Genomic DNA, 23,452 nt, shown 5'->3' on the forward strand with positions numbered 1-23,452 from the left:
AATGCTGTGAATGTCACAGTCTATAGGATCCACCCCACTTGCCAATCTGCGGAAAGTTGGATGAACTGTGAACTTTAGACAACTTGGTTCAAGCAAATAACAAGGATATTCAGACTATTTCCTGGACTAATTTTGGAATATGACCACCTGGAAACTGTGGTGGACATAATTTTCATTACACGTGATATACAGGGTGATTCAAAAAGAATACCACAACTTTAAAAATGTGTATTTAATGAAAGAAACATAATATAACCTTCTGTTATACATCATTACAAAGAATATTTAAAAAGGTTTTTTTTTCACTCAAAAACAAGTTCAGAGATGTTCAATATGGCCCCCTCCAGACACACGAGCAATATCAACCCGATACTCCAACTCGTTCCACACTAACTGTAGCATATCAGGCGTAACAGTTTGGATAGCTGCTGTTATTTCTCGTTTCAAATCATCAATGGTGGCTGGGAGAGGTGGGCGAAACACCATATCCTTAACATACCCCCATAAGAAAAAATCGCAGGGGGTAAGATCAGGGCTTCTTGGAGGCCAGTGATGAAGTGCTCTGTCACGAGCTGCCTGGCGGCCGATCCATCGCCTCGATAAGGTTTCATAACTAACCTTTTTCGTAGGACTCTCCATACAGTTGATTGTGGAATTTGCAGCTCTCTGCTAGCTCTGCGAGTCGATTTTCCTGGGCTGCGAACAAATGCTTGCTGGATGCGTGCTACATTTTCATCACTCGTTCTCGGCCATCCAGAACTTTTCCCTTTGCACAAACACCCATTCTCTGTAAACTGTTTATACCAACGTTTAATACACCACCTATCAGGAGGTTTAACACCATACTTCGTTCGAAATGCACGCTGAACAACTGTCGTCGATTCACTTCTGCCGTACTCAATAACACAAAAAGCTTTCTGTTGAGCGGTCGCCATCTTAGCATCAACTGACGCTGACGCCTAGTCAACAGCGCCTCAAGCGAACAAATGTACAACTAAATGAAACTTTATAGCTCCCTTAATTCGCCGACAGATAGTGCTTAGCTCTGCCTTTTGTCGTTGCAGAGTTTTAAATTCCTAAAGTTGTGGTATTCTTTTTGAATCACCCTGTATAATAGTGTAATAAAATAGGTTTTTAAAGTGTTGATTTGGTTATGTTAACTGAGTTTGTTTTATTACTATTAGTTACAATTTTACTAAATTTTATTGTTGCTATTGTATTATGTGTTGGACAAGACTAAATAAATAAATAAATAAATACTTCCAGTTGGAAAAGGAAGTCCATACTGATATCTCCTTAATTAAAATAACTATGAAAAAAGAACTCATTTGAGTGAAAGCAGAGTATGATATTTTCAATGGTTCAGTTTTAATGGTTCAGGAAATACCTGAGATGATCAGCCTAGTTGAGTCACCCTGTATGTCAGGTCGCATTCTTGGCCTATGAGATGTATCCTTGGAAACATTGAATAAATGTCCGTTGAATCCAGTGCGGAGGATATGAAGACAGGATGTATCATAAGAATATCAACTATGGTTAGTACGTAGTGTGTGAGTGCAAGCTCATCATTTTTCAAGTGGAAAGGCATAGTTTTCACACTGTGAAGTTAGAGAACTGTGGAGTCAGTATTTCTCCAGCTTGTATTTCGTATTTCTATAACTTACTAGCCATGAATGTAAGGATGATTAAAAAACTGTGCTGAATAGTGTTCTTGCATGTGTGCTGCACCTTCATGTAGCCATTTGTTCTTGTGTCATAATTGGGTAGCTGTGTTGTGTACCAGCACACTAAATTTTTTGACAGCATTATGAAATGAAGCAGTACACAAGTAACAAAATTATTGATATGCTGCTTGTATGTAACAAAACTGATGAAAGTGGTAGAACTACTGCACAGTTGTATGTGGAAAGGTTTTCCAACAGAAATAATAATAATAATAATAATAATAATAATAATAATAATAATAATAATTACCCGAAAGTTCCTAAATGCAATATAACACATACCGTACAGTTAATAGGAAGTGACGCTTGATCAAGGTCCGCGTCACTTTCCATTCTCAACCAGACTTAACGTCTGAGAAAGTAAAGAAATAATAATAATAATGAAATAATAATAATAATAATAATAATAATAATAACCCCAGAAGACATGACAATGTCGCAAAAATAATACATCAACAGCTTGCCTTACAACATAAACTTTTAAAACAACAAGTTCCTACATACAAGTATGCACCACAAAATGTACTGGAGAATGATGAATACAAATTATACTGGAACAGAACCATTATAACAGATAAAACAACGCCACATAACAAACCTGACATCATACTCACCAATAAAAAGAAGAAATTAACACAACTAATCGAAATATCCATACCCAATACAACAAATATACAAAAGAAAACAGGAGAAAAAATTGAAAAATACATCCAACTGGCTGAGGAAGTCAAAGACATGTGGCATCAGGATAAAGTTGACATCATACCAATTATAGTATCAACTACAGGAGTCATACCACACAATATCCACCAGTACATCAATGCAATACAGCTACATCCAAACACATATATACAACTACAGAAATCCGTAATTATTGAAACATGTTCAATTACCCGAAAGTTCCTAAATGCAATATAACACATACCGTACAGTTAATAGGAAGTGACGCTTGATCAAGGTCCGCGTCACTTTCCATTCTCAACCAGACTTAACGTCTGAGAAAGTAAAGAATAATAATAATAATAATAATAAGCATTAGCCAAACGACTCAGAAGATACAAAAAAAGTGAAAATAGAAGGAAACAAAACCAAACATTCAACACAAACCATAAGAAATTTTACCAGACAATAGATAACACACACATTAAAATAAACAATCCACCAAACATAACAGACATGGAACACTTCTGGAGCAACATATGGTCAAACCTGGTACAACATAACAGGCATGCACGGTGGATACAAGCAGAAACAGACACATACAAGATGATACCACAAATGCCTGAAGTGATAATTTTGCAACATGAAGTCACCCAAGCAATTAATTCTACTCACAATTGGAAAGCCCCTGGAAATGATAAAATAGCAAATTTCTGGTTAAAGAAGTTGACCTCAACACATTCACATCTAACTAAATTATTTAGCAGTTACATTGCAGACCCATACACATTCCCTGATACACTTACACATGGAATAACTTATCTGAAACCTAAAGATCAAGCAGACACAGCGAACCCAGCTAAATATCGCCCCATAACATGCCTACCAACAATATACAAAATATTAACTTCAGTCATTAAACAGAAATTAATGACACATACAACACAGAACAAAATTATAAATGAAGAACAAAAAGGTTGTAGCAGAGGAGCACGAGGATGTAAAGAGCAACTGATAATAGATGCAGAGGTGACATATCAAGCTAAAACTAAACAAAGGTCGCTACGCTACGCATACATTGATTACCAAAAAGCTTTTGATAGTGTACCCCACTCATGGTTACTACAAATATTGGAAATATACAAAGTAGATCCTAAATTCATACAGTTCCTAAACATAGTAATGAAAAATTGGAAAACCACACTTAATATCCAAACAAATTCAAATAATATCACATCACAGCCAATACAGATTCAGCGTGGAATATACCAAGGAGACTCATTAAGTCCTTTCTGGTTCTGCCTTGCTCTGAACCCACTATCCAACATGCTAAATAATACAAATTATGGATACAATATTACTGGAACATACCCACACAAAATCACACATTTGCTATACATGGATGATCTAAAACTACTGGCAGGAACAAATCAACAACTCAACCAATTACTAAAGATAACAGAAGTATTCAGCAATGATATAAGTATGGCTTTTGGAACAGACAAATGTAAGAAAAATAGCATAGTCAAGGGAAAACACACTAAACAAGAAGATTAGACACTGGATAACGACCGCGACTGCATAGAAGCGATGGAAAAAACAGATGCCTATAAATATCTAGGATACAGACAAAAAATAGGAATAGATAATACAAATATTAAAGAAGAACTAAAAGAAAAATATAGACAAAGACTAACAAAAATACTGAAAACAGAATTGACAGCAAGAAACAAGACAAAAGCTATAAATACTTATGCCATACCAATATTGACCTACTCATTTGGAGTAGTGAAATGGAGTAACACAGACCTAGAAGCACTCAATACACTTACACGATCACAATGCCACAAATATAGAATACATCACATACATTCAGCAACAGAAAGATTCACATTAAGCAGAAAGGAAGGAGGACGGGGATTTATCAGCGTAAAAAACCTACATTATGGACAGGTAGACAATTTAAGAAAATTCTTTCTAGAACGAGCAGAAACTAGAAAAATACACAAGGCAATCACTCATATAAATACATCGGCTACACCACTGCAATTTCATAACCACTTCTACAACCCTTTAGATCACATAACATCAACAGATATGAAGAAAGTAAATTGGAAAAAGAAAACACTTCATGGCAAGCACCCGTATCATCTAACACAGCCACACATTGATAAAGACGCATCCAACACATGGCTAAGAAAAGGCAATATATACAGTGAGACAGAAGGATTCATGATTGCAATACAGGATCAAACAATAAACACCAGGTATTACAGCAAGCATATTATTAAAGATCCCAATACCACAACAGATAAATGCAGACTTTGCAAGCAACAAATAGAAACAGTAGATCACATCACAAGCGGATGTACAATACTAGCAAATACAGAATACCCCAGAAGACATGACAATGTAGCAAAAATAATACATCAACAACTTGCCATACAACATAAACTAATAAAACAACATGTTCCCACATACAGGTATGCACCACAAAATGTACTGGAGAATGATGAATACAAATTATACTGGAGCAGAACCATTATAACAGATAAAACAACACCACATAACAAACCTGACATCATACTCACCAATAAGAAGAAGAAATTAACACAACTAATCGAAATATCCATACCCAATACAACAAATATACAGAAGAAAACAAGAGAAAAAATTGAAAAATACATCCAACTGGCTGAGGAAGTCAAGGACATGTGGCATCAGGATAAAGTTGACATTATACCAATTATACTATCAACTACAGGAGTCATACCACACAATATCCACCAGTACATCAACGCAATACAGCTACATCCAAACGTATATATACAACTACAGAAATCTGTAATTATTGATACATGTTCAATTACCCGAAAGTTCCTGAATGCAATGTAACATATACCACACAGTTAAAAGGAAGTCACACTTGATCAAGGTCTGCATCACTTACCATTTTTAACCAGACATAATGTCTGAGAAAGGAAAGAAATAATAATAATAATTTTGTGTGGCTCAGTGGCCTGGTGCAAGTCTTCCATTGGATGCTACTTCAGTGACTTGAGTGTCCCTATCCTACCTCAGTTAACCAACTGGTGAAAGGGGACCTACAATTTAATGTGGAATCGAAGTCAGATGTTCCTGGTGACTCCTCACATTGTTGAGAGGTGAGCGGTGGTGGCCAGGTTAAAATGAAGACTGAAAAGTAGGTGGTCAGACTGAGATTTGATCCCACGACCACTGTTTCTAGGTACATGTACCACCATGCCCGACCCATCAGAAATACTCAATGTTTGCAGCAATTGAGAGAAGACTGTGATAAAGCAGAAAGTTTCAACTACAAATTGTGCTTTTTGCTTGGAGTTTTTCCAGACTTGTAGCTTTTAGGTACAACAATACATATTTTCTGTGCTTGTCATCTGTATTTACAGTAGTACTGTGAGGTATTGAGAAATTTACTTTACACATTGTAGGATTTGTAAATATTGCACCATTTAGTCTGGTTTTCTGTCTAGTGTTAGGTATCAGCAGAGATTGTTAGCCATTTGCACTTCGTTCAAAAAGTTTCCTTTGAAAGCCACATCTTGGATGAGTAGTTATCCTTCATCTCTTGTCAAGTGGCACAGTTGTTCAACAAATCTCATGCTAATGTGTGGAGAGTTGTCTGTCACCAAAAGCTACATCCATACCATCTGCGGAAAGTCCAGGCTATAGTACCGGTGGACTACTTGCGAAGAGTACAGTTTGTTCAATGATATTTACTGATGAATTCACGTTAACTTGAGATAACATTATGAACTTGCACCAAATTCATATTTGGGATGATGAAAATTCCTTTGCACAAATGGCTCATGAAAATCACTCATTGCATGTTGTACCACCATACAGTGAGACCTTCTGAGGTGGTGGTCCAGGTTGCTGTACACACCGGTACCTCTAATACCCAGTAGCACGCCCTCTTGCATTGATGCATGCCTGTATTCATCTTGGCATACTATCTACAAGTTCATCAAGGCACTATTGGTGCAGATTGTCCCACTCCTCACGGCAATTAGGCATAGATCCCGCAGAGTGGTTGGTGGGTCACTTCGTCCGTAAACAGCCCTTTTCAATCTATCACAGCCATGTTTGATAGAGTTCGTGTCTGGAGAACATGCTGGCCACTCTAGTTGACCGATGCCATTATCCTGAAGGAAGTCATTCACAAGATGTGCCTGATGGGGGTGCAAATTGTCGTCCATGAAGACAAATGCTTCAGCAGCATGCTGCCAATGTGGTTGCACTATCAGTCAGAGGATGGCATTCACATATTGTACAGCCATTATTGCACCTTCCATGACCACCAGCTGCATAACTCGGCCCCACATAATGCCACACCAAAACAGCAGGGACAGTGTGTCTAAGGTGTTTAGCTTGACTGGGTTGCCTCCAAACATGTCTCCGACTATTGTCTGGTTAAAGGCATATGTGACACTCATCGATGAAGAGAACATGATGCCAATCCTGAGTGGTCCATTCGGCATGTTATTGGGCCCATCTGTACTGCACTACAGTTTGTCGTGGTTGCAAAGATGGACCTCTCCATGGACATCAGGAGTGAAGTTGCATATCCTGCAGCCTGTTGCTCACAGTTTGAGTCATAACATGATGTCCTGTGAGTGCATGAAAAGCATTATTCAACATGGTGGTGTTGCTGTCAGGGTTCCTTCGAGCCATAATCCGTAGGTAGCGGTCATCCACTGCAGTAGTAGCCCTTGGGCAGCCTGAGCAAGGCATGTCATCGATAGTTCCCGTCTCTCTGTATCTCCTCCATGTCCAAACAACATCGCTTTGGTTCATTCTGAAATGCCTGGACACTTCCCTTGTTGAGAGCCCTTCCTGGCACAAAGTAAAAATGCGGTCGCGATCAAACTGTGGTATTGACCATCTAGGTGTGCTTGAACTACAGACAACACGAGCCGTGTACCTACTTCCTGATGGAATCACTGGAACTGATTGGCTGTTGAACCCCTTCCATCTAGTAGGTACTGGTCATGCATGGTTTTTTACATCTTGGGTGGGTGTAGTAGTGACATCTCTGAACAGTCAAAGGGACAGTGTCTGTGATTCAATATCCACAGTCGACAGTATTTCTTTTTTAGAGAAACACTTTTCTTGTTGTTGCCAGTCTGCATTGTATATACTGCCTACTTCAACTATTGTCATCTATTTTGCTGCCCAAATAGCAGAACTCATCTTCTAAGTTTAGTGTTTCGTTTCCTTATTGGATTCCCTCAGTGTCGCCTGATTTAATTAAACTGCAGTCCATTACCATTGCTTTAATTTTGCTCCTGTTATCTTAGTAACCTCTTTTCAGTGCAACTGATCTTTCTAGTCCTTTGCCATCTGAGGCAGAATTACACTTCATCAGCAAACCTAAAAGTTTCTATTTCTTCTCAGTAAGCTTGCTTTCCAAACGTCTCTTTGGTTTGCTTTCCTGCTTTCTTAATGTAAGAGTGGGGGATAGGCTACAATCCCTTCTTAGCTACTGCCTCTCTTTCATGTTGTTCGATTCTTTTAGTTGCAGTCTGGTTTCTGTGCAAGTTATAGATAATAATTCACTCCCTGTATTTTATCCCTACTGCCTTCAGAAGTTCCAAGAGTGTTTTCCAGTAAACATTGTCAGATTGTTTCTCTAATCTTACATAAACTGTAGATGTAGGATATTTGTTGACTCTATCTTTTAAGATAGTATATGTGATCAGTATTGCCTCGCATGTTCCAGCATTTCTGTGTAATACAAGCTGAGCTTTACTTAGGTTGGCTTCTACATCTTGCCATACCTCTGTAAATAATTTGTTAGTATTTTGCAACCATGACTTAGCAAACTGGTGATTTTGTAATATACCCTCCTGTTCTTGTTTTGAGACAACATACCGATAATGTATATATGAAGATGGTATCTGTTGTTTCGGACATGTCTGAAAGAACAGATACCATCGGTGATCATGCAGCTCATTAGAATGAAATTACAATGAAATGAAAACCCTTAGCTGCTTACAGGTGTTGACATATGTCAACGGGGACAGATGAAAATGTGTGCCCAGACCAGGACTCGAACCTGGGATCTCCTGCTTACATGGCAGATGCTCTATCCATCTGAGCCACCGAGGACACAGAGGATAGTGCAACTGCAGGAATTTACCTCTGGCACGCCTCCCGCGAGACCCGCATTTTCAACGTATTGTCCCTCACTACATTCGTAGTGCCCCCGCCCATTATACTCATTACTTGTGGCGCGTTGCCGATTCCTGTAAGACTTCGGGCTCTGTTTGTGCATCCGCACAGAAGAAGAAGATGGTCAAATGGCCGGTGAGCCATATAGAAGATGGTATATGTTCTTTTGGACATGTCCGAAAGAACAGATACCATCGGTGACCATGCAGCTCGTTAGAATGAAATTACAATGAAATGAAAACCCTTAGCTGCTTACAGGTGTTGACATATGTCAACGGGGACAGATAAATCCTTGCAGTCGCACTATCCTCTGTGGCTCAGATCTCAGATGGATAGAGCGTCTGCCATGTAAGCAGGAGATCCCGGGTTCGAGTCCCAGTCGGGGCACACATTTTCATCTGTCCCCGTTGACATATGTCAAAGCCTGTAAGCAGCTAAGAGTTTTCATTTCATTGTAATTTCATACTGATAATGGTTCATGGTGTGGGTTCCTGTTGTCATGTCCTAGTTCATGAACCACGGGCAACATATGAGTGGCCAAGTAAGTGGTCCTGACAGTCGGGATACCAATTACTTTGGAATAAGGCTGGGCATCTCGGACATATTCTGAGTCGTGGTCACCTTTGTGCTCAGACGGCAAAGACTACCAAATCCACCGGTTATTCCCTCAACTGTTAGGGGTAAAACTCGATGGGACCCAGGGCAAGTAAGGCTAGCAACCTGCTTCCCTGGTACTTTAAATATGATGCTGGCAACCATCAGAGCAAAATGCCTCAGACCTTTGGAGGTGATGTAGTCCCACCTCTAATTGACAAGCCAAGGACTCCTAAGATACGGCTCGGCAAATGAATGGTAACGAGATGGGGAGCTATTAATATTAATGGGGGCTGCTCTGGGAAGAAAGTAGAGCTGGCAGAGGCTGCAAGTAAGATGGGGTTGGATGTTTTAGCTGTTAGTGACATTCGGGTAAGGGGTGAGAAAGAAGAGGAAGTGGGAGAATACAAGGTCTACCTGTCAGGAGTCTAAGCAGGAATAGCACAATGGGGTGTAGGGCTTTACATCAGGAAAGAAATGGAATCCAGCGTAGTTGCAATAAGGTATGCAAACGAACGACTGATGTGGGTAGATTTGACAGTGTCTAGCAAGAAAATTAGGATTGTGTCAGTATATTCGTATTGTGAAGGGACAGATCAAGATAAGATGGATAGTTTTTATGACACACTCAGTGATGTAGTTGTTAGAGTAAAGGACAAGGACTTAGTAATCACAAACTCCTTTTTTAAACATAAGAACATTCACCGGTATACTTGGGAAGGCAGGGGAACCAGATCTGTCAAGGACTATATAATAAAAGATCAGGAATTCAGGAAGGCTGTGAGGGACACACATGTATTCAGAGGATTCTTTGATGACACTGATCACTATTTAATCTGCAGTGATATTGGTATTGTGAGGCCGAAAGTGCAGGAGGTCGGGTTCATATGTAGGAGGATAAGAGTGGAGAAACTTCAGGATAAGGAAATCAGGCACAAGTACATAACAGTGATCTCAGAAAGGTACCAGTTAGTTGAATGTAGTCAATTACAGTCATTGGAAAAGGAATGGACAAGGTACCGGGACACAGTACTAGAAGTGGCTAAAGAATGTCTTGGAACAGTAGTGTGTAAAGGTAGGATGAAGCAAACAGCTTGGTGGAATGACACAGTCAAGGCAGCCTGTAAAAGGAAAAAGAAGGCGTATCAAAAATGGCTACATACTAGAACTCAGGTAGACAGAGAAAGTTATGTTGAAGAAGGAAAGAAAGAAAGCCAAACAGATAAGTGCAGCATCCAAGAAGAAATCTTGGGAAGAGTTTGGAAACAGGTTGGAGACTTTGGGTCAAGCTGCTGGAAAACCATTCTGGAGTGTAATTAGCAGTCTTCGAAAGGGAGGTAAGAAGGAAATTACAAGTATTTTGGACAGGTCAGGAAAACTGCTGGTGAATCCTGTTGATGCCTTGGGCAGATGGAGGGAATAGTTTGAAGAGTTGCTCAATGTAGGTGAAAATACGATCAGTAATGTTTCAGATTTCGACGTACAATGGGATAGGAATGATGATGGAAATGGGATCATATTTGAGGAAGTGGAGAAAATGGTCAATAGATAGCAGTGCAATAAAGCGGCTGGGGTGGATGAAATTAAGTCGGAACTCATCAAATACAGTGGAATGTCAGGTCTTAAATGGCTACACAGGATAATTGAAATGGCGTGGGAGTCGGGACAGTTTCCATCAGACTGGACGAAAGCAGTAATCACACTAATCTTTAAACGTGGAAACAGAAGATATTGTAACAACTACAGAGGTATCTCTTAATCAGCGTTGTGGGTAAAATCTTCTCAGGTATTGTTGAAAGGAAAGTGCGAGTGTTAGTTGAGGACAAATTGGATGAAAATCAGTGTGGGTGTAGGCCTCTTAGAGGTTGTCAGGACCAGATCTTTAGCTTACGGCAAATAATGGAGAAGTGTTATGAGTGGAACAGGGAATTGTATCTATGCTTTATAGATCTAGAATAGGTATATGACCGGGTTCCCAGGAGGAAGTTATTGTCTCTTCTACGAGATTATGGAGTAGGAGGCAAACTTTTGCAAGCAATTAAAGGTCTTGACATAGATAGTCAGGCAGCATTTAGAGTTGACGGTAAATTGAGTTCTTGGTTCAGAGTAGTTTCAAGGTAAGATAAGGCTGCAACCTGTCTCCACTGTTGTTCATATTATTTATGGATCATATGTTGAAAACAATAGACTGGCTGGGTGAGATTAAGATATGTGAACACAAAATAAGCAGTCACGCATATGCGGATGACTTAGTTGTGATGGCAGATTTGATTGGAAGTTTGCAAAGTAATATTTCAGAGCTAGATCAGAAATGTAAGGACTATGGTAAGAAGATTAGCATCTCCAAAACAAAAGTAATGTCAGTGGGAAAGAGATATAAACGGATTGAGTGCCAAATAGGAGGAACAAAGTTAGAACAGGTGGACGGTTTCAAGTACTTAGGATGCATATTCTCACAGGATGGCAACATAGTGAAAGAACTGGAAGCGAGGTGTAGCAAAGCTAATGCAGTGAGCGCTCAGCTACGATCAACTCTCTTCTGCAAGAAGGAAGTCAGTACCAAGACTAAGTTATCTGTGCACCGTTCAATCTTTCGACCAACTTTGTTGTATGGCAGCGAAAGCTGGGTGGATTCAGGTTACCTTATCAATAAGGTTGAGGTTACAGATATGAAAGTAGCTAGGATGATTGCAGGTACTAGTAGATGGGAACAATGTTAGGAGGGTGTCCACAATGAGGAAATCAAAGAAAAACTGGGAATGAACTCTATAGATGTAGCAGTCAGGGTGAACAGGCTTAGATGGTGGGGTCACGTTACACACATGGGAGAAGCAAGGTTACCCAAGAGACTCATGGGTTCAGCAGTAGAGGGTAGACCAAGGAGAAGGTACCTGGATTCGGTTAAGAATGATTTTGAAGTAATAGGCTTAACATCAGAAGAGGCACCAATGTTAGCACTGAATAGGGGATCATGGAGGAATTTTATAAGGGGGACTATGCTCCATACTGAACACTGAAAGGCATAATCAGTCTTAAATGATGATGAATGATTAGGACCACAACGTTTAGCCATTGGAGAGTAGAATTATTTTTCAACTTTCTATTGTTAATATTGCAGCAATATAACACTAATGGGGGAAACTCCCCATTGCAGCCCCCCCCTCCCCTCAGATTTAGTGGCAAGAGGATAGCCCATCAAAAACTGAACACAGATCAAGCATGAACACAGGAAGAAGGTGTACTGAACTGTGGAAAAAAGAAGCTAAATAGAAACAGTGATTGTTCCAACATTAACATGGGCAACATCGAGTGACTTTGAATGATTTTGGCATTGTGGTTATGTGGTCACGGTGTTGGAATGTGAAGGGGAAGATACAGATTCAAACCTCCCCCGTGCCCCACTTCTCCCCCCCCCCCCCCAACCCCCTTCCCTGCCAACTCTCCCCCCCCCTCTCCCCAATTATGTACTCTCCATTGATGTGTCTGTTTGCTGTATTCAAATTTGTGTATGTATCTTGGTGTAATGTCCATTTGCAACAGCGACGTGTAATGAAGGGACCTCCAGTACATACCTCCTATTTGATCTACACAAGTAACACATTATTCCTCTTGAGTTCCATTTTGGAAGTTGTGGCGCTTGAATTCCTTTGTTGTAATGTAGTTCACACTTGTGTATTAGTTGTTTTCATTTCTGTGAGAGATCTATGCGGCATCTCACCTGCTCTCGCTATTCATCACATTTACTTGCAATGGTAATATATTCTCACCACATGACTCATATTCTGTAACCAATGTTTAGTATGACAATTGCCAAGACTACAGAAGGAGAACCGACCTGCCAGTGACCGGATGAACGGATCATAAATTTGTGAAAAAGAATGGGGCATGACAGAGGTTTGAACACGGATCTCCCGCTTTGCAGTCCAACACTATGACCACACAATCACAAGGCCATTGTTCATCTGAGTTGCCCGATGTAACACATCTTGAGCTTGGCCCAGTCACTGTTTCTATTTTGCTTATTTTTCCACAGTTCAGTACAACTACTTCTTGTTTTCATGCTTGATCTGTGTTCTGGTTTTGACAGGCAGTCCACTGGGCCATTTTACCACTAAATCTGATGAGGGTGCAATGGGAGTTTCCCTCATAAGTGATGGATCAAATTTGTAAGAAAATTTTATTTGTAATCTTTAAGTAATTTTAAATTGCACTTTATTTTTATTTTTGATGTATTAAAGGTTACAGTATTTATTTAATGTTTCTGTATTTAATGTTTCACATATGTGCCTGTCACGTATTGTGGAGGTACAGTAACATTCTTTATTTAATGTTTCACGTATGTGCCTGTCGCGTATTATGGAGGTACATTAAAATTTCAAAGTTTACTATGACTCTCTTTATAGCTGTGTCCATTAGATAATGCTGGTTTCTTTTCATATATTGACTGTTTCTAGAGAACCGCCCTTCCATCTTGTGAGACGAGGATGGGGAGAATTCCTTGTTCGTATAGTTATATTTTTTTATTTATCAAGAAACAAACCATTGACAATTTACCATAGATTGCAACTTGATCGGACCCAGTGTGGATACCAGAGAGGTGGTAAGTAAATTTATTCATATGGCAGTCTTAAACTCACTTAATTTTTAAAGCTGCCAACATAACTGCTACATTCATAATTTCTTACACCTATCACAAAAACATCTGTATTGCTAAAATGCTATTAACACAATAAGACAAATATTACTGTTAGAATCTCTGTGTTTGTTGTGAGACAGCATAACTGACAGTGTGCAAATTCCCAGATTTCATTCATCGTGTATTTGAGAATGAGAGCACTTAGCGACTTCCGACAAACTTTGCACGTATTTTGAAATCTTTATGAAACCTTTTCTCGCTGACACCTTCCACAAAATGATGAAAGGAAAAAAGTTTATCGCTTACTACATTTTCAATGTTTGTGCAGTCAAACCTAAGCATCAGGCATAATGCTTTAATTGATTACTTCTTTATTAATAACTCTTTTCACAACACAGTTTTCAGATAGTATCCACATATACCACTGAATGTACCTGCAAAATTATATCATTTTATGACCCATGCACTGGGAGATACATCGTCTTAGATATTTAGATTCATGACAAAGTAGATTTTTCTTAAAATGGTACACAGTAAAATTTCAACATCAGATGTGATGTTTTAATTTGTTACATCTTTGCTACTAAATCTATTCCCATCTGCTTTGCACACAGTCTCTACATGTGTCACTTAATGTGGCTGCAAAATTATAGCATTTTACAACAGATAGTTCAAGAGCTATGACATTGTGAACATTGTGATGCCTGAAAAACCAGCTTTAGAATAAAATGGTGCGCAAGTTTCAAGACTATATTCATCCTGTGTTTCATAATGAGAGCACTTAGTGCCTTCCAAAAAACTTTAAATATAATTTCAAATTGTCCCTAAGCTTTTCCTCACTTACATTCTTGAAAGAAAATATTTTCAACTGTTTAACCTATTTGTAAAGTGATCAGACATCTGAAGCTGTTTTATACGTGAGAGTTTGATTCTTTACAGAATCAGACATTTACTGGTCTTACTAACTTGTAAAAATGTTAATGTGCTAGTCAGTGTTGTAAGATGATGGGGATATACTTTTCTTGACATGCATCTGATTAAGAGTGATACAGACAAATTAGTAATTTTATTAGCTGTTAGCATAAAGTGAATCAAGCGTGACAAAATTTTATGTGTGTGTGTGTGTGTGTGTGTGTGTGTGTGTGTGTGTGTGTGTGGGTGGGTGGGTGGTTTATTCACAAAGTATCATGAATAGGAAAGAAGCTGATGCAGTGCATCTTTCTCAATGCCAATAACTATAGACATAGATAATGTAAGTAGCAGTAAAGCAGAAATGTTGAAAAAACTGAATTGGCACACTCTTGAAGATAGGTGCAAACTTTCCTATGAAAACCTACTTCCAAAATTTCAAGAACCAGTATGAAGTTAATACTCTAGAATATTCTTTCACTCCCTACATATCACCCCCTAGAGACCGTGAGGACAAAATTAAAAAATTAGAGTAATTAAAGTGCACACATTGGCATTTAGGCCGTCGTTCTTCCCATGCACCGTATCTAATTGGAACAGAAAGAAACACTAACATATGGTATCTCACTGAGTAGCCTCTGCCATGTACTTCACAGTGGTTTGTAGAGTATGTATGTAGATGTAGACAAAGGTTATGATACATCATGGTGTGGACTCTATGAGGAACCAAAAGCGTTGGTGAGCTGTCCTAATGCATGAATGGTAAACTGTTGCCAAAAACTCATAGTAAATGTTGAAAGGTATGTCCAAGGGTACACATTCTGCTCGATGTTGCCCCAGTTGTGCTCTATAGGAGAGAGGTCAAGTGATTCGGGCACCCACACAACCACCCCCATGTCTGTCAAGTGTTCCTCAAATCATTCTGACTGACTTGGGGAATGATAAGCTGTTACATTGTCTTGTTGAAGGTACATATTTTCTGCAGTTTGCTGTCTGTGCCTTCGTGCACTGAAAGCCAACTTGTCCAGCCAGCTATAAGGGGAACTACAGTTCTCTTTATACATACCTTGGTATTTTTAAGATACAGAAAGCATTTCCAGTGGTGAATGCCAAGATAAGTACATTGAAAATATTGTCTTGTTGAAGGTACATATTTTCTGCAGTTTGCTGTCTGTGCCTTCGTGCACTGAAAGCCAACTTGTCCAGCCAGCTATAAGGGGAACTACAGTTCTCTTTATACATACCTTGGTATTTTTAAGATACAGAAAGCATTTCCAGTGGTGAATGCCAAGATAAGTACATTGAAAATATTGTCTTGTTGAAGGTACATATTTTCTGCAGTTTGCTGTCTGTGCCTTCGTGCCCTGAAAGCCAACTTGTCCAGCCAGCTATAAGGGGAACTACAGTTCTCATTATACATACCTTGGTATTTTTAACATACAGAAAGCATTTCCAGTGGTGAATGCCAAGATAAGTACATTGAAAAGCCCAAGGATTGAATGGGCACAGATCCTGAAACTTTTGCATTTGTAGTGTGACACTTACCTGTGGTGTCACCAATACTAAACTACTATGTTAACAGTGTGGGTGGTTTCATTGATACTCCATTGAGAAGTTAGTCAGACAGCACAGATTACCTTAGGTGGAATAAATGTGTATGTAGTGCAAAAGGCAAAATTTTTGAGAAGATACAAATTTCAATCAATAAATGGAATTGTTTCTGGAAACTAAACGAGTTATTGGTAACATAAGATGGGGTACATGCACAGTCGAAGCCTTTGTTTATATAGTTATATCAGTATATTTTCCTTAATTGTGGTAATGAGACTGTCCTTTTTAAAGATATATATTCAATAGTTGGTTTTGTTAAGCATTTATTGTTGAGAATATGAAAGTTCTTTAAAAATGTCTAGTTGTGCTCTTACCCCACTAAAGTGGCTGTGAACATCTCATTTTAGTTGGCAGTGATACTGGAGCAAGTGCCCAGTAGTACATATTCTGACATTTATTTTTATGGCTGAAGCTTCAAAGTGGGCTTAAAGCTTTTTGAGTTATCAACTTTTGTGCTCGGATGTGTCACAATGCTTGTGGACCTCAAGAAAATATATAGCATCAAAAACAAGATTTATTGAGGCAAAGAATATATTTTAATGATAGTCTTTCTTCATCAGAAAAAAGGGTTGTCAAAAGGGTCAAGATGTACATCTTTACACAAAATACAGCTTACAATATAAATGGTTCAAATGGCTCTGAGCACTATGGGACTAAACATCTGTGGTCATCAGTCCCCTAGAACTTAGAACTACTTAAACCTAACTAACCTAAGGACATCACACACATCCATGCCCGAGGCAGGATTCAAACCTGCGACCGTAGCAGTCGCACAGTTCCGGACTGAGCGCCTAGATCCGCTAGACCACCGCGGCCGGCGCTTACAATAGAGGAGGAAATTACAAGTGATAACAAATCTTGTCACTTTAAGTACTACAATGATGAACAAAGTACCAGTAGTTTTACTAAATGATAAATAACAAAATATACTGTAACATACATTACTGCACATCAGAATTAAAGAATTCAATGTTTAAGGTCATGTCCCCCCTTTTTCCTACTCTGGGGTGTGGTAGTATCTCATTTGGGTTTTGCCAGCATACGTCACTACTGCCCTGTCAACCGTAGTTAACTTCTCTACAGTTTTCAAAGCCAAATCATACACCTGTTATGTTTCTTTCTCCACAGCTTCCACTGATACAGTTTTCTCTTCCTCCTGTTGTGCCACACTTTCCTCTGAAAGACTGTTGCTGTAATCCACATTGGAATCTCTGATGCTGTTATAATCATGTGATTCCAATGAACTTGATATAATTTCTCTTTTTATACAGTTTCTTCTGCAATCTTCTCTCTGGCCATCCTATTAGTCTCATTTTTTAGTAATTTCTGAACTTTTTGGTCTTATTTCAACTTTTCACTTTCTTATTTTTCCTTTTGTCAGACTATAAGCCTCCTATGCATTTCATCATAAGTTATTACCTTTGACCCTTTGGCTATTCACTACTTCTTTTCTGTATTTTATATCTTATGGCTGTGAATTATTTCTAAAAAGTCCTGAATTGTTTTTCTTTGCCCTGAGCTGATAGCTTGGCTTAGGTTGGGTTGACTGCTAAAAGAAAGAACAGCTTGGGTAGATTTTGAGGGCTCCCCACAGGTTGTTGCATCATCAATGGAATAAGTGGATAATACTTGTGAAATGGTCCTTGGGTGCTCTACTTTGTAATGTTGAAGAGCTTTAGGACCAAACATGTCCTCCTAAATCACATCATTTTTGAGTGGATGAATTCTTTCTTTTTGAAACCCTGCCTGGTTAACAGATGACTCAAAATTTGCCCACATATGACTTAAGATGTTAATTTTTTTCATCTTCTGGCCAATTTTTTTCATCTTCTGGCCAATATGTTTTTGCACTATCTATATCCTGACAGTTTTTACAGATTTCATCACATTTAATTCCAATGGCTGGGGAAGGTGGGATGAATGAGGAAGCAAAATTAAAACTGTGATGTTTATATACCATGCCATTTCTGTCAACTTCAGAGATACATGTGTTTTATGGCCGTCACATATTAGAATAGCAGGCCTATATCCTCTTAGTAATGGTAATAATGATTTCTTGAAAAAATTCTCAAACACATCAGCTTCCATCCAGCCATCAGGAGTGGCTGTGTAAGAAAGTTCAGAAAAAATTTCTTTTTCAGAAGCTTTCCATTCACAGATACACTAAGCAAAACTTAAATATTATCCTGTTCTGGAGAACTTCTTGTTCTTGAGGAAGGTAACCTTATACCCCCCACAACTTTAGTTTTTGAGTGATCCCTAGCAAACCCTGTCTCGTCTAAATTAAAAATCATATTTTGTGTATTTTCAAGGACAACAACTTTTATTGTAACTTCAAGGAAGTTGAAATAGGGATAGGTAATGAATGGATCTGCACAACTTTTTCTGCACATTTCAGTGCTTTGGGGATATTTTTGATACAAAAATTATTGCATTTCATTAACACACAGAGCCAATAATAGCTTGCTTTGCCATTTGTGAGCCGGCCGAAGTGGCCGTGCGGTTAAAGGCGCTGCAGTCTGGAACCGCAGGACCGCTACGGTCGCAGGTTCGAATCCTGCCTCGGGCATGGATGTTTGTGATGTCCTTAGGTTAGTTAGGTTTAACTAGTTCTAAGTTCTAGGGGACTAATGACCTCAGCAGTTGAGTCCCATAGTGCTCAGAGCCATTTTTTTGCCATTTGTGAATGGTGTTTTCAGTTTGTTACTTTTAACAAACTTGCCTTCCACTGACAAAAGCTCCTGTCTCGACAGTCCAAAACTGTACTTTTCATCTCAGTTATTCCTACTGCCATGCTCTTTTCAACATCAGGTGAAAACATGATTGAGCTACCCTGAGAGGATGATTTGGCCCCTCTTCTACCTTTAAAATGATCCCTTAATGTAAATGATGGTACATTCTATATCTTAGAAGTGCAATATATATTCATTCAGCCAGACTACTACACCTCTTCCACAGCAGCTTCTAGATCTCTTGCTGTATACAGCTTTCCTCTTTCCGTTTTCCTTGCACAGTTTCTCATCTTTCTCACCATAGAATAGTCCTGCCAAAGATTATCTTTAATTAAAAACATTGAAAGTAGTTTAAAAGGACAGTATTCATTAACCTGAGAATTTTATTCACTGAGAATTTTATTTGATTTATTTATTCTTGTTCAACATTTTAGCCTTGCTGCACACTTCCCCATGCAAATTCAGAAATGTGGCAAGAGCACAGTTCTGTGCACTTTCCCCACAAATTAGAGTGCACTTGCCCCACTCTTGAATTTTGTGGGGCAAGTGCACAGCGAGGCCTCAGTCTTCAATGCAGAGAAAATGATTGAAAGTCAGTGCATTTGTTAAACTACAATATCAACACTGTTTACTTAGCCTCACAAAACTGAAAAAAAAACTGCAAACAGTACCAGGATTGTGACAGAGTAGAGAAACACACTTGAACTCAGCAACTCTACTGTAGTTTAATGCAGGCATAGGAATACTTCTGGAAATGCTGTGCCTGACATGACTGCACTCTAGCCAAGTTTCATTCCACCCAATGCTATTCAGGAGCTAATGGTATGGTCAGTGCTGTGTGACTGTTGTGAAAGATTACTTCTCTTTATCAGCCTCATATTGTATTTCAGGTTTAATTAATATTTAAAGAAAGCTCTCAGTTTATTTACTCCGCATGAAGACAGTGAAGCCTCTGACTTAAACATTTCACAGATTTCTATATTCTCTCTTAAGTATGTAAGCTGCTTGTCTAATAGTATATAAAATTTTCACTGGCATTGTTATTGCGTGGGATATATAGGCCAAAATGAGAAAAGTCTCAAACAAATAGTGTTTATGACTCACCTAAAAATGAGTCTTTTAAACCCAACACAAAATGAAGTTCCAAAATCATGATGCAACAAAGTCCACTGATCGACTGCAGTCATGGGCAGAAGCAGAATATCTAATAACATGTGTGACTTTCTAGCTTTTGAATGCTCGGATGTTTCTGGAGGATGCAGGAGGGGGGGGGGGGGGGGTGATAATCTTGAACATATAATCCACTGCTAGAAACCAAGCTCCATTGACTGAACAATCACCTACAATGGTCTTACAGGCCTTACCAATTATCTTTTCAGGATAAAATCAACTGAAAATCATGATATGATTGTCTAAACCACTGCAGAGGTTCTTAAGATACTTCTCATTTTGAAGACGACATTTTGAATTATCTGCTTTCCCCAGTGTTATTCACATGCAAGGTGTTTCAGGCTAGATTACATATTTACATTGGTTAGTTGATTAAGATTTTGTGCTCCTTGCACCAGTGCTTTGAATTCATTGTGTTTACAGCACATGTGACACTACCATGAACGTTTTGTTCCTGCAGTTCCAGATGCACTGGTTTTGTTGACATTGTGTTCTCTGGAACTGTCACTTTCATGGCATTGTCTTCTTGTAAGGCTTCTTTGATGTTTGTCTGTCTATTGATAAATTTATTTTTGGTTCTGCTATTGTATAAACTAGACAAAAAAAAAAGTCTTCACATGAAATCCATTAGTAGATTTGTGACTTATCATATATGCTCAGATGAACACTGATGATTTGTCCTTTTGTGAAGTCTGCAAGGTTTAATTGTGACATCACATCATTATACACTATAAAAATTATAGACATATTTATGATCTTGAACACTTAGACATTTAGGAGAGTGTTAATATTTTTTTGTTACTTGTGTATTCACATTGGTTGAACACGTTGGCATAGTAAATCTTTCAAAATTCCCAAGAATGTTCACCAGATGAAGCTTGGATATTTTTTGCCCTGGAATATCCTATTGCCATTAGGTTGGCCACATGAAGGGCTGCAGTTAGTCATTAGAGAGCCTTCAATTGGTTGAGGTGAGTGCACCCAACCTATGCCATGAGAAAAGTCTCATGAGAAAATGATTAAATGACTAACCTACACAGTGAATTATTGACAACCAGGATCGCTGTTCTTATGTTGTGTAAACTGTGTGGACCAGTCATTAACTCAAAATGTTACCTTGACTCAGGTGACCAAGCTTTGTGTTTCAGTTCTTAGTTGTCACATGAACAATTCTATCAACCTCTTGCTGAGTATTATTGGTTATGGTTATGAAACAGCTGACATTAATTTCTGTGCTGTCTGGTGTGAATAATAATTTATTCAGTATAATGTTGTGTGACACTGGCTTGAGGGGAGTTGAATGTCTCACAAGTTTGGAAATCAAATTCATCATCTTTGTAGTAACTGGTATTGTGCACATTTTATTTTCTGTAATATCATACTTCCTTGTGCCTATCTTCATTCAATTCCAACAAATAACTGACATGACTAATGGAAATAACAAGCAAAAAATAGTAAAGGCATTCTGTGACCTGCAAATGATTGGTGTGTGGTACATAGACAGATGAAACAGACCAGATAATTGCACTAGCTTTCGAGACTTTGTGTTACTCTTTCAAATTATAATTTCTCTCTCTCTCTCTCTCTCTCTCTCTCTCTCTATCTATCTATCTATCTATCTATCTATCTATCTCTTTCAATCAATCAGTGACATGACGGTAAAGCCCGCATCTCGTGGTCGTGCGGTAGCGTTCTCGCTTCCCACGCCCGGGTTCCCGGGTTCGATTCCCGGCGGGGTCAGGGATTTTCTCTGCCTCGTGATGGCTGGGTGTTGTGTGCTGTCCTTAGGTTAGTTAGGTTTAAGTAGTTCTAAGTTCTAGGGGACTTATGACCACAGCAGTTGAGTCCCATAGTGCTCAGAGCCATTTGAACCATTTGAACATGACGGTAAACAAAACCATAGTGTATCATTGACTCTAGTGTTTACGCGAAACACTAAAAGTCCAGTTTTGTTTCAACTCAATTTACCTGCACATTGAGGGGGTAGACCAAGGTGACACTCAATTTTGGAGCTGATATTCATGATTTTTTAAAATAAAATAACAATCAAATACAAAATTGACATTAGACCATTATTGCACACCCTTAACGCTGTATTATGTATTCTTTTAAGTAAAAATCTTGCACCCAGAGGACATTACATGACATTGACAGAAGGCCTTCGTGGAGTGTGAAAGTGGTTGGTGGGAGCTCTGAACGCCACACTTTTGGATCTAGAAAAAATTTCCAAAACTGCTTTGAAACATGATATTGTCTAAAGGGGGTACTTTAAAAATGGTTCTTAACAAAATGGCGGCACTCTGAAATAAAAGTTAACTTTTTTGACAAAAAAGTTATTAAAAAGATGTGCACCAAAAATCAAAATTAAAATATACCACAAACATCCAAAGTACTACAGTGGAAAAAATGCCGACTCAAAAGTTACAAAAAGGTATAATGTGATTACATGTATATTTAATGTGTTATAGCTTCCACCAACTTGAAAAATGTTGTTTTCAAAAAAACAAACATTTAAATTTTCTACTTGTGTTTGTTTAATATTTAAGTTGAACAAACCTTTAATCGGCAGTGCAAGTGCTGTACAGTTGGCCTTTTCTTCACCAGTATCAAAACACGCTTATTTTACAAAATGTATCGATTAACTGGCTTCCGCTTACCAATTGAAGCATTTTTCAGATGATTCGGATTACTTTTTGAACCTTTTCTATTGGTACAAATACGTCTGTTTCTAGTTTTCAAGCACTGTCATTTTACTTCATTTAAAAAAGTAAGTGAAATGACAAGTTAAGCAGACACAAGACAAGCATGTCCTTTCAGACTGTTTACCATAAACAAGGGGAGAAAGCTTTTTGAGAATAATATTACAGTATTACATCAGTTGAATTCAAGTGCTCAGATGTGCCAGACTACAATGCAGTAAATCACGGTTTTAATATAAAGGGTGTCCCAAAAAGAATGATCCGATTTTAAATAGAATTATTTATTTGGAAGAAGGGCTTAACACCAACAAATTGCATACTAAATTACTCAGAAAAGACAGAAGTTTATAAAAATCCGTCATAAATGTTCAATATGTCCTCCATTGGCTGTACGGTCGACATCTAGCCGATAGCCGAATTCGTGCCAAACTGAGTGTAAGGTGTCTTCTGTCACTGAAGCTACGGCAGCTGATATTCTGGGTTTTGTCCATCAATGTTACGAGG

At 38.6% G+C, this 23,452-nt stretch overlaps 1 protein-coding gene across 1 annotated transcript in view; it reads left to right on the forward strand.

Moving 5' to 3' along the window:
* LOC126248929 (uncharacterized) overlaps positions 1-23,452 on the forward strand; it is a 148,430-nt gene that overhangs the window by 74,217 nt on the left and 50,761 nt on the right. The window contains exon 6 of the mRNA XM_049950436.1: positions 13,646-13,791. Within this exon, the coding sequence (XP_049806393.1) occupies positions 13,646-13,791 (146 nt within the window). The remainder of the gene's footprint in view (positions 1-13,645; positions 13,792-23,452) is intronic.

Source organism: Schistocerca nitens, chromosome 3, assembly GCF_023898315.1.
Source record: "Schistocerca nitens isolate TAMUIC-IGC-003100 chromosome 3, iqSchNite1.1, whole genome shotgun sequence".
Lineage (NCBI taxonomy): Eukaryota > Metazoa > Arthropoda > Insecta > Orthoptera > Acrididae > Schistocerca > Schistocerca nitens.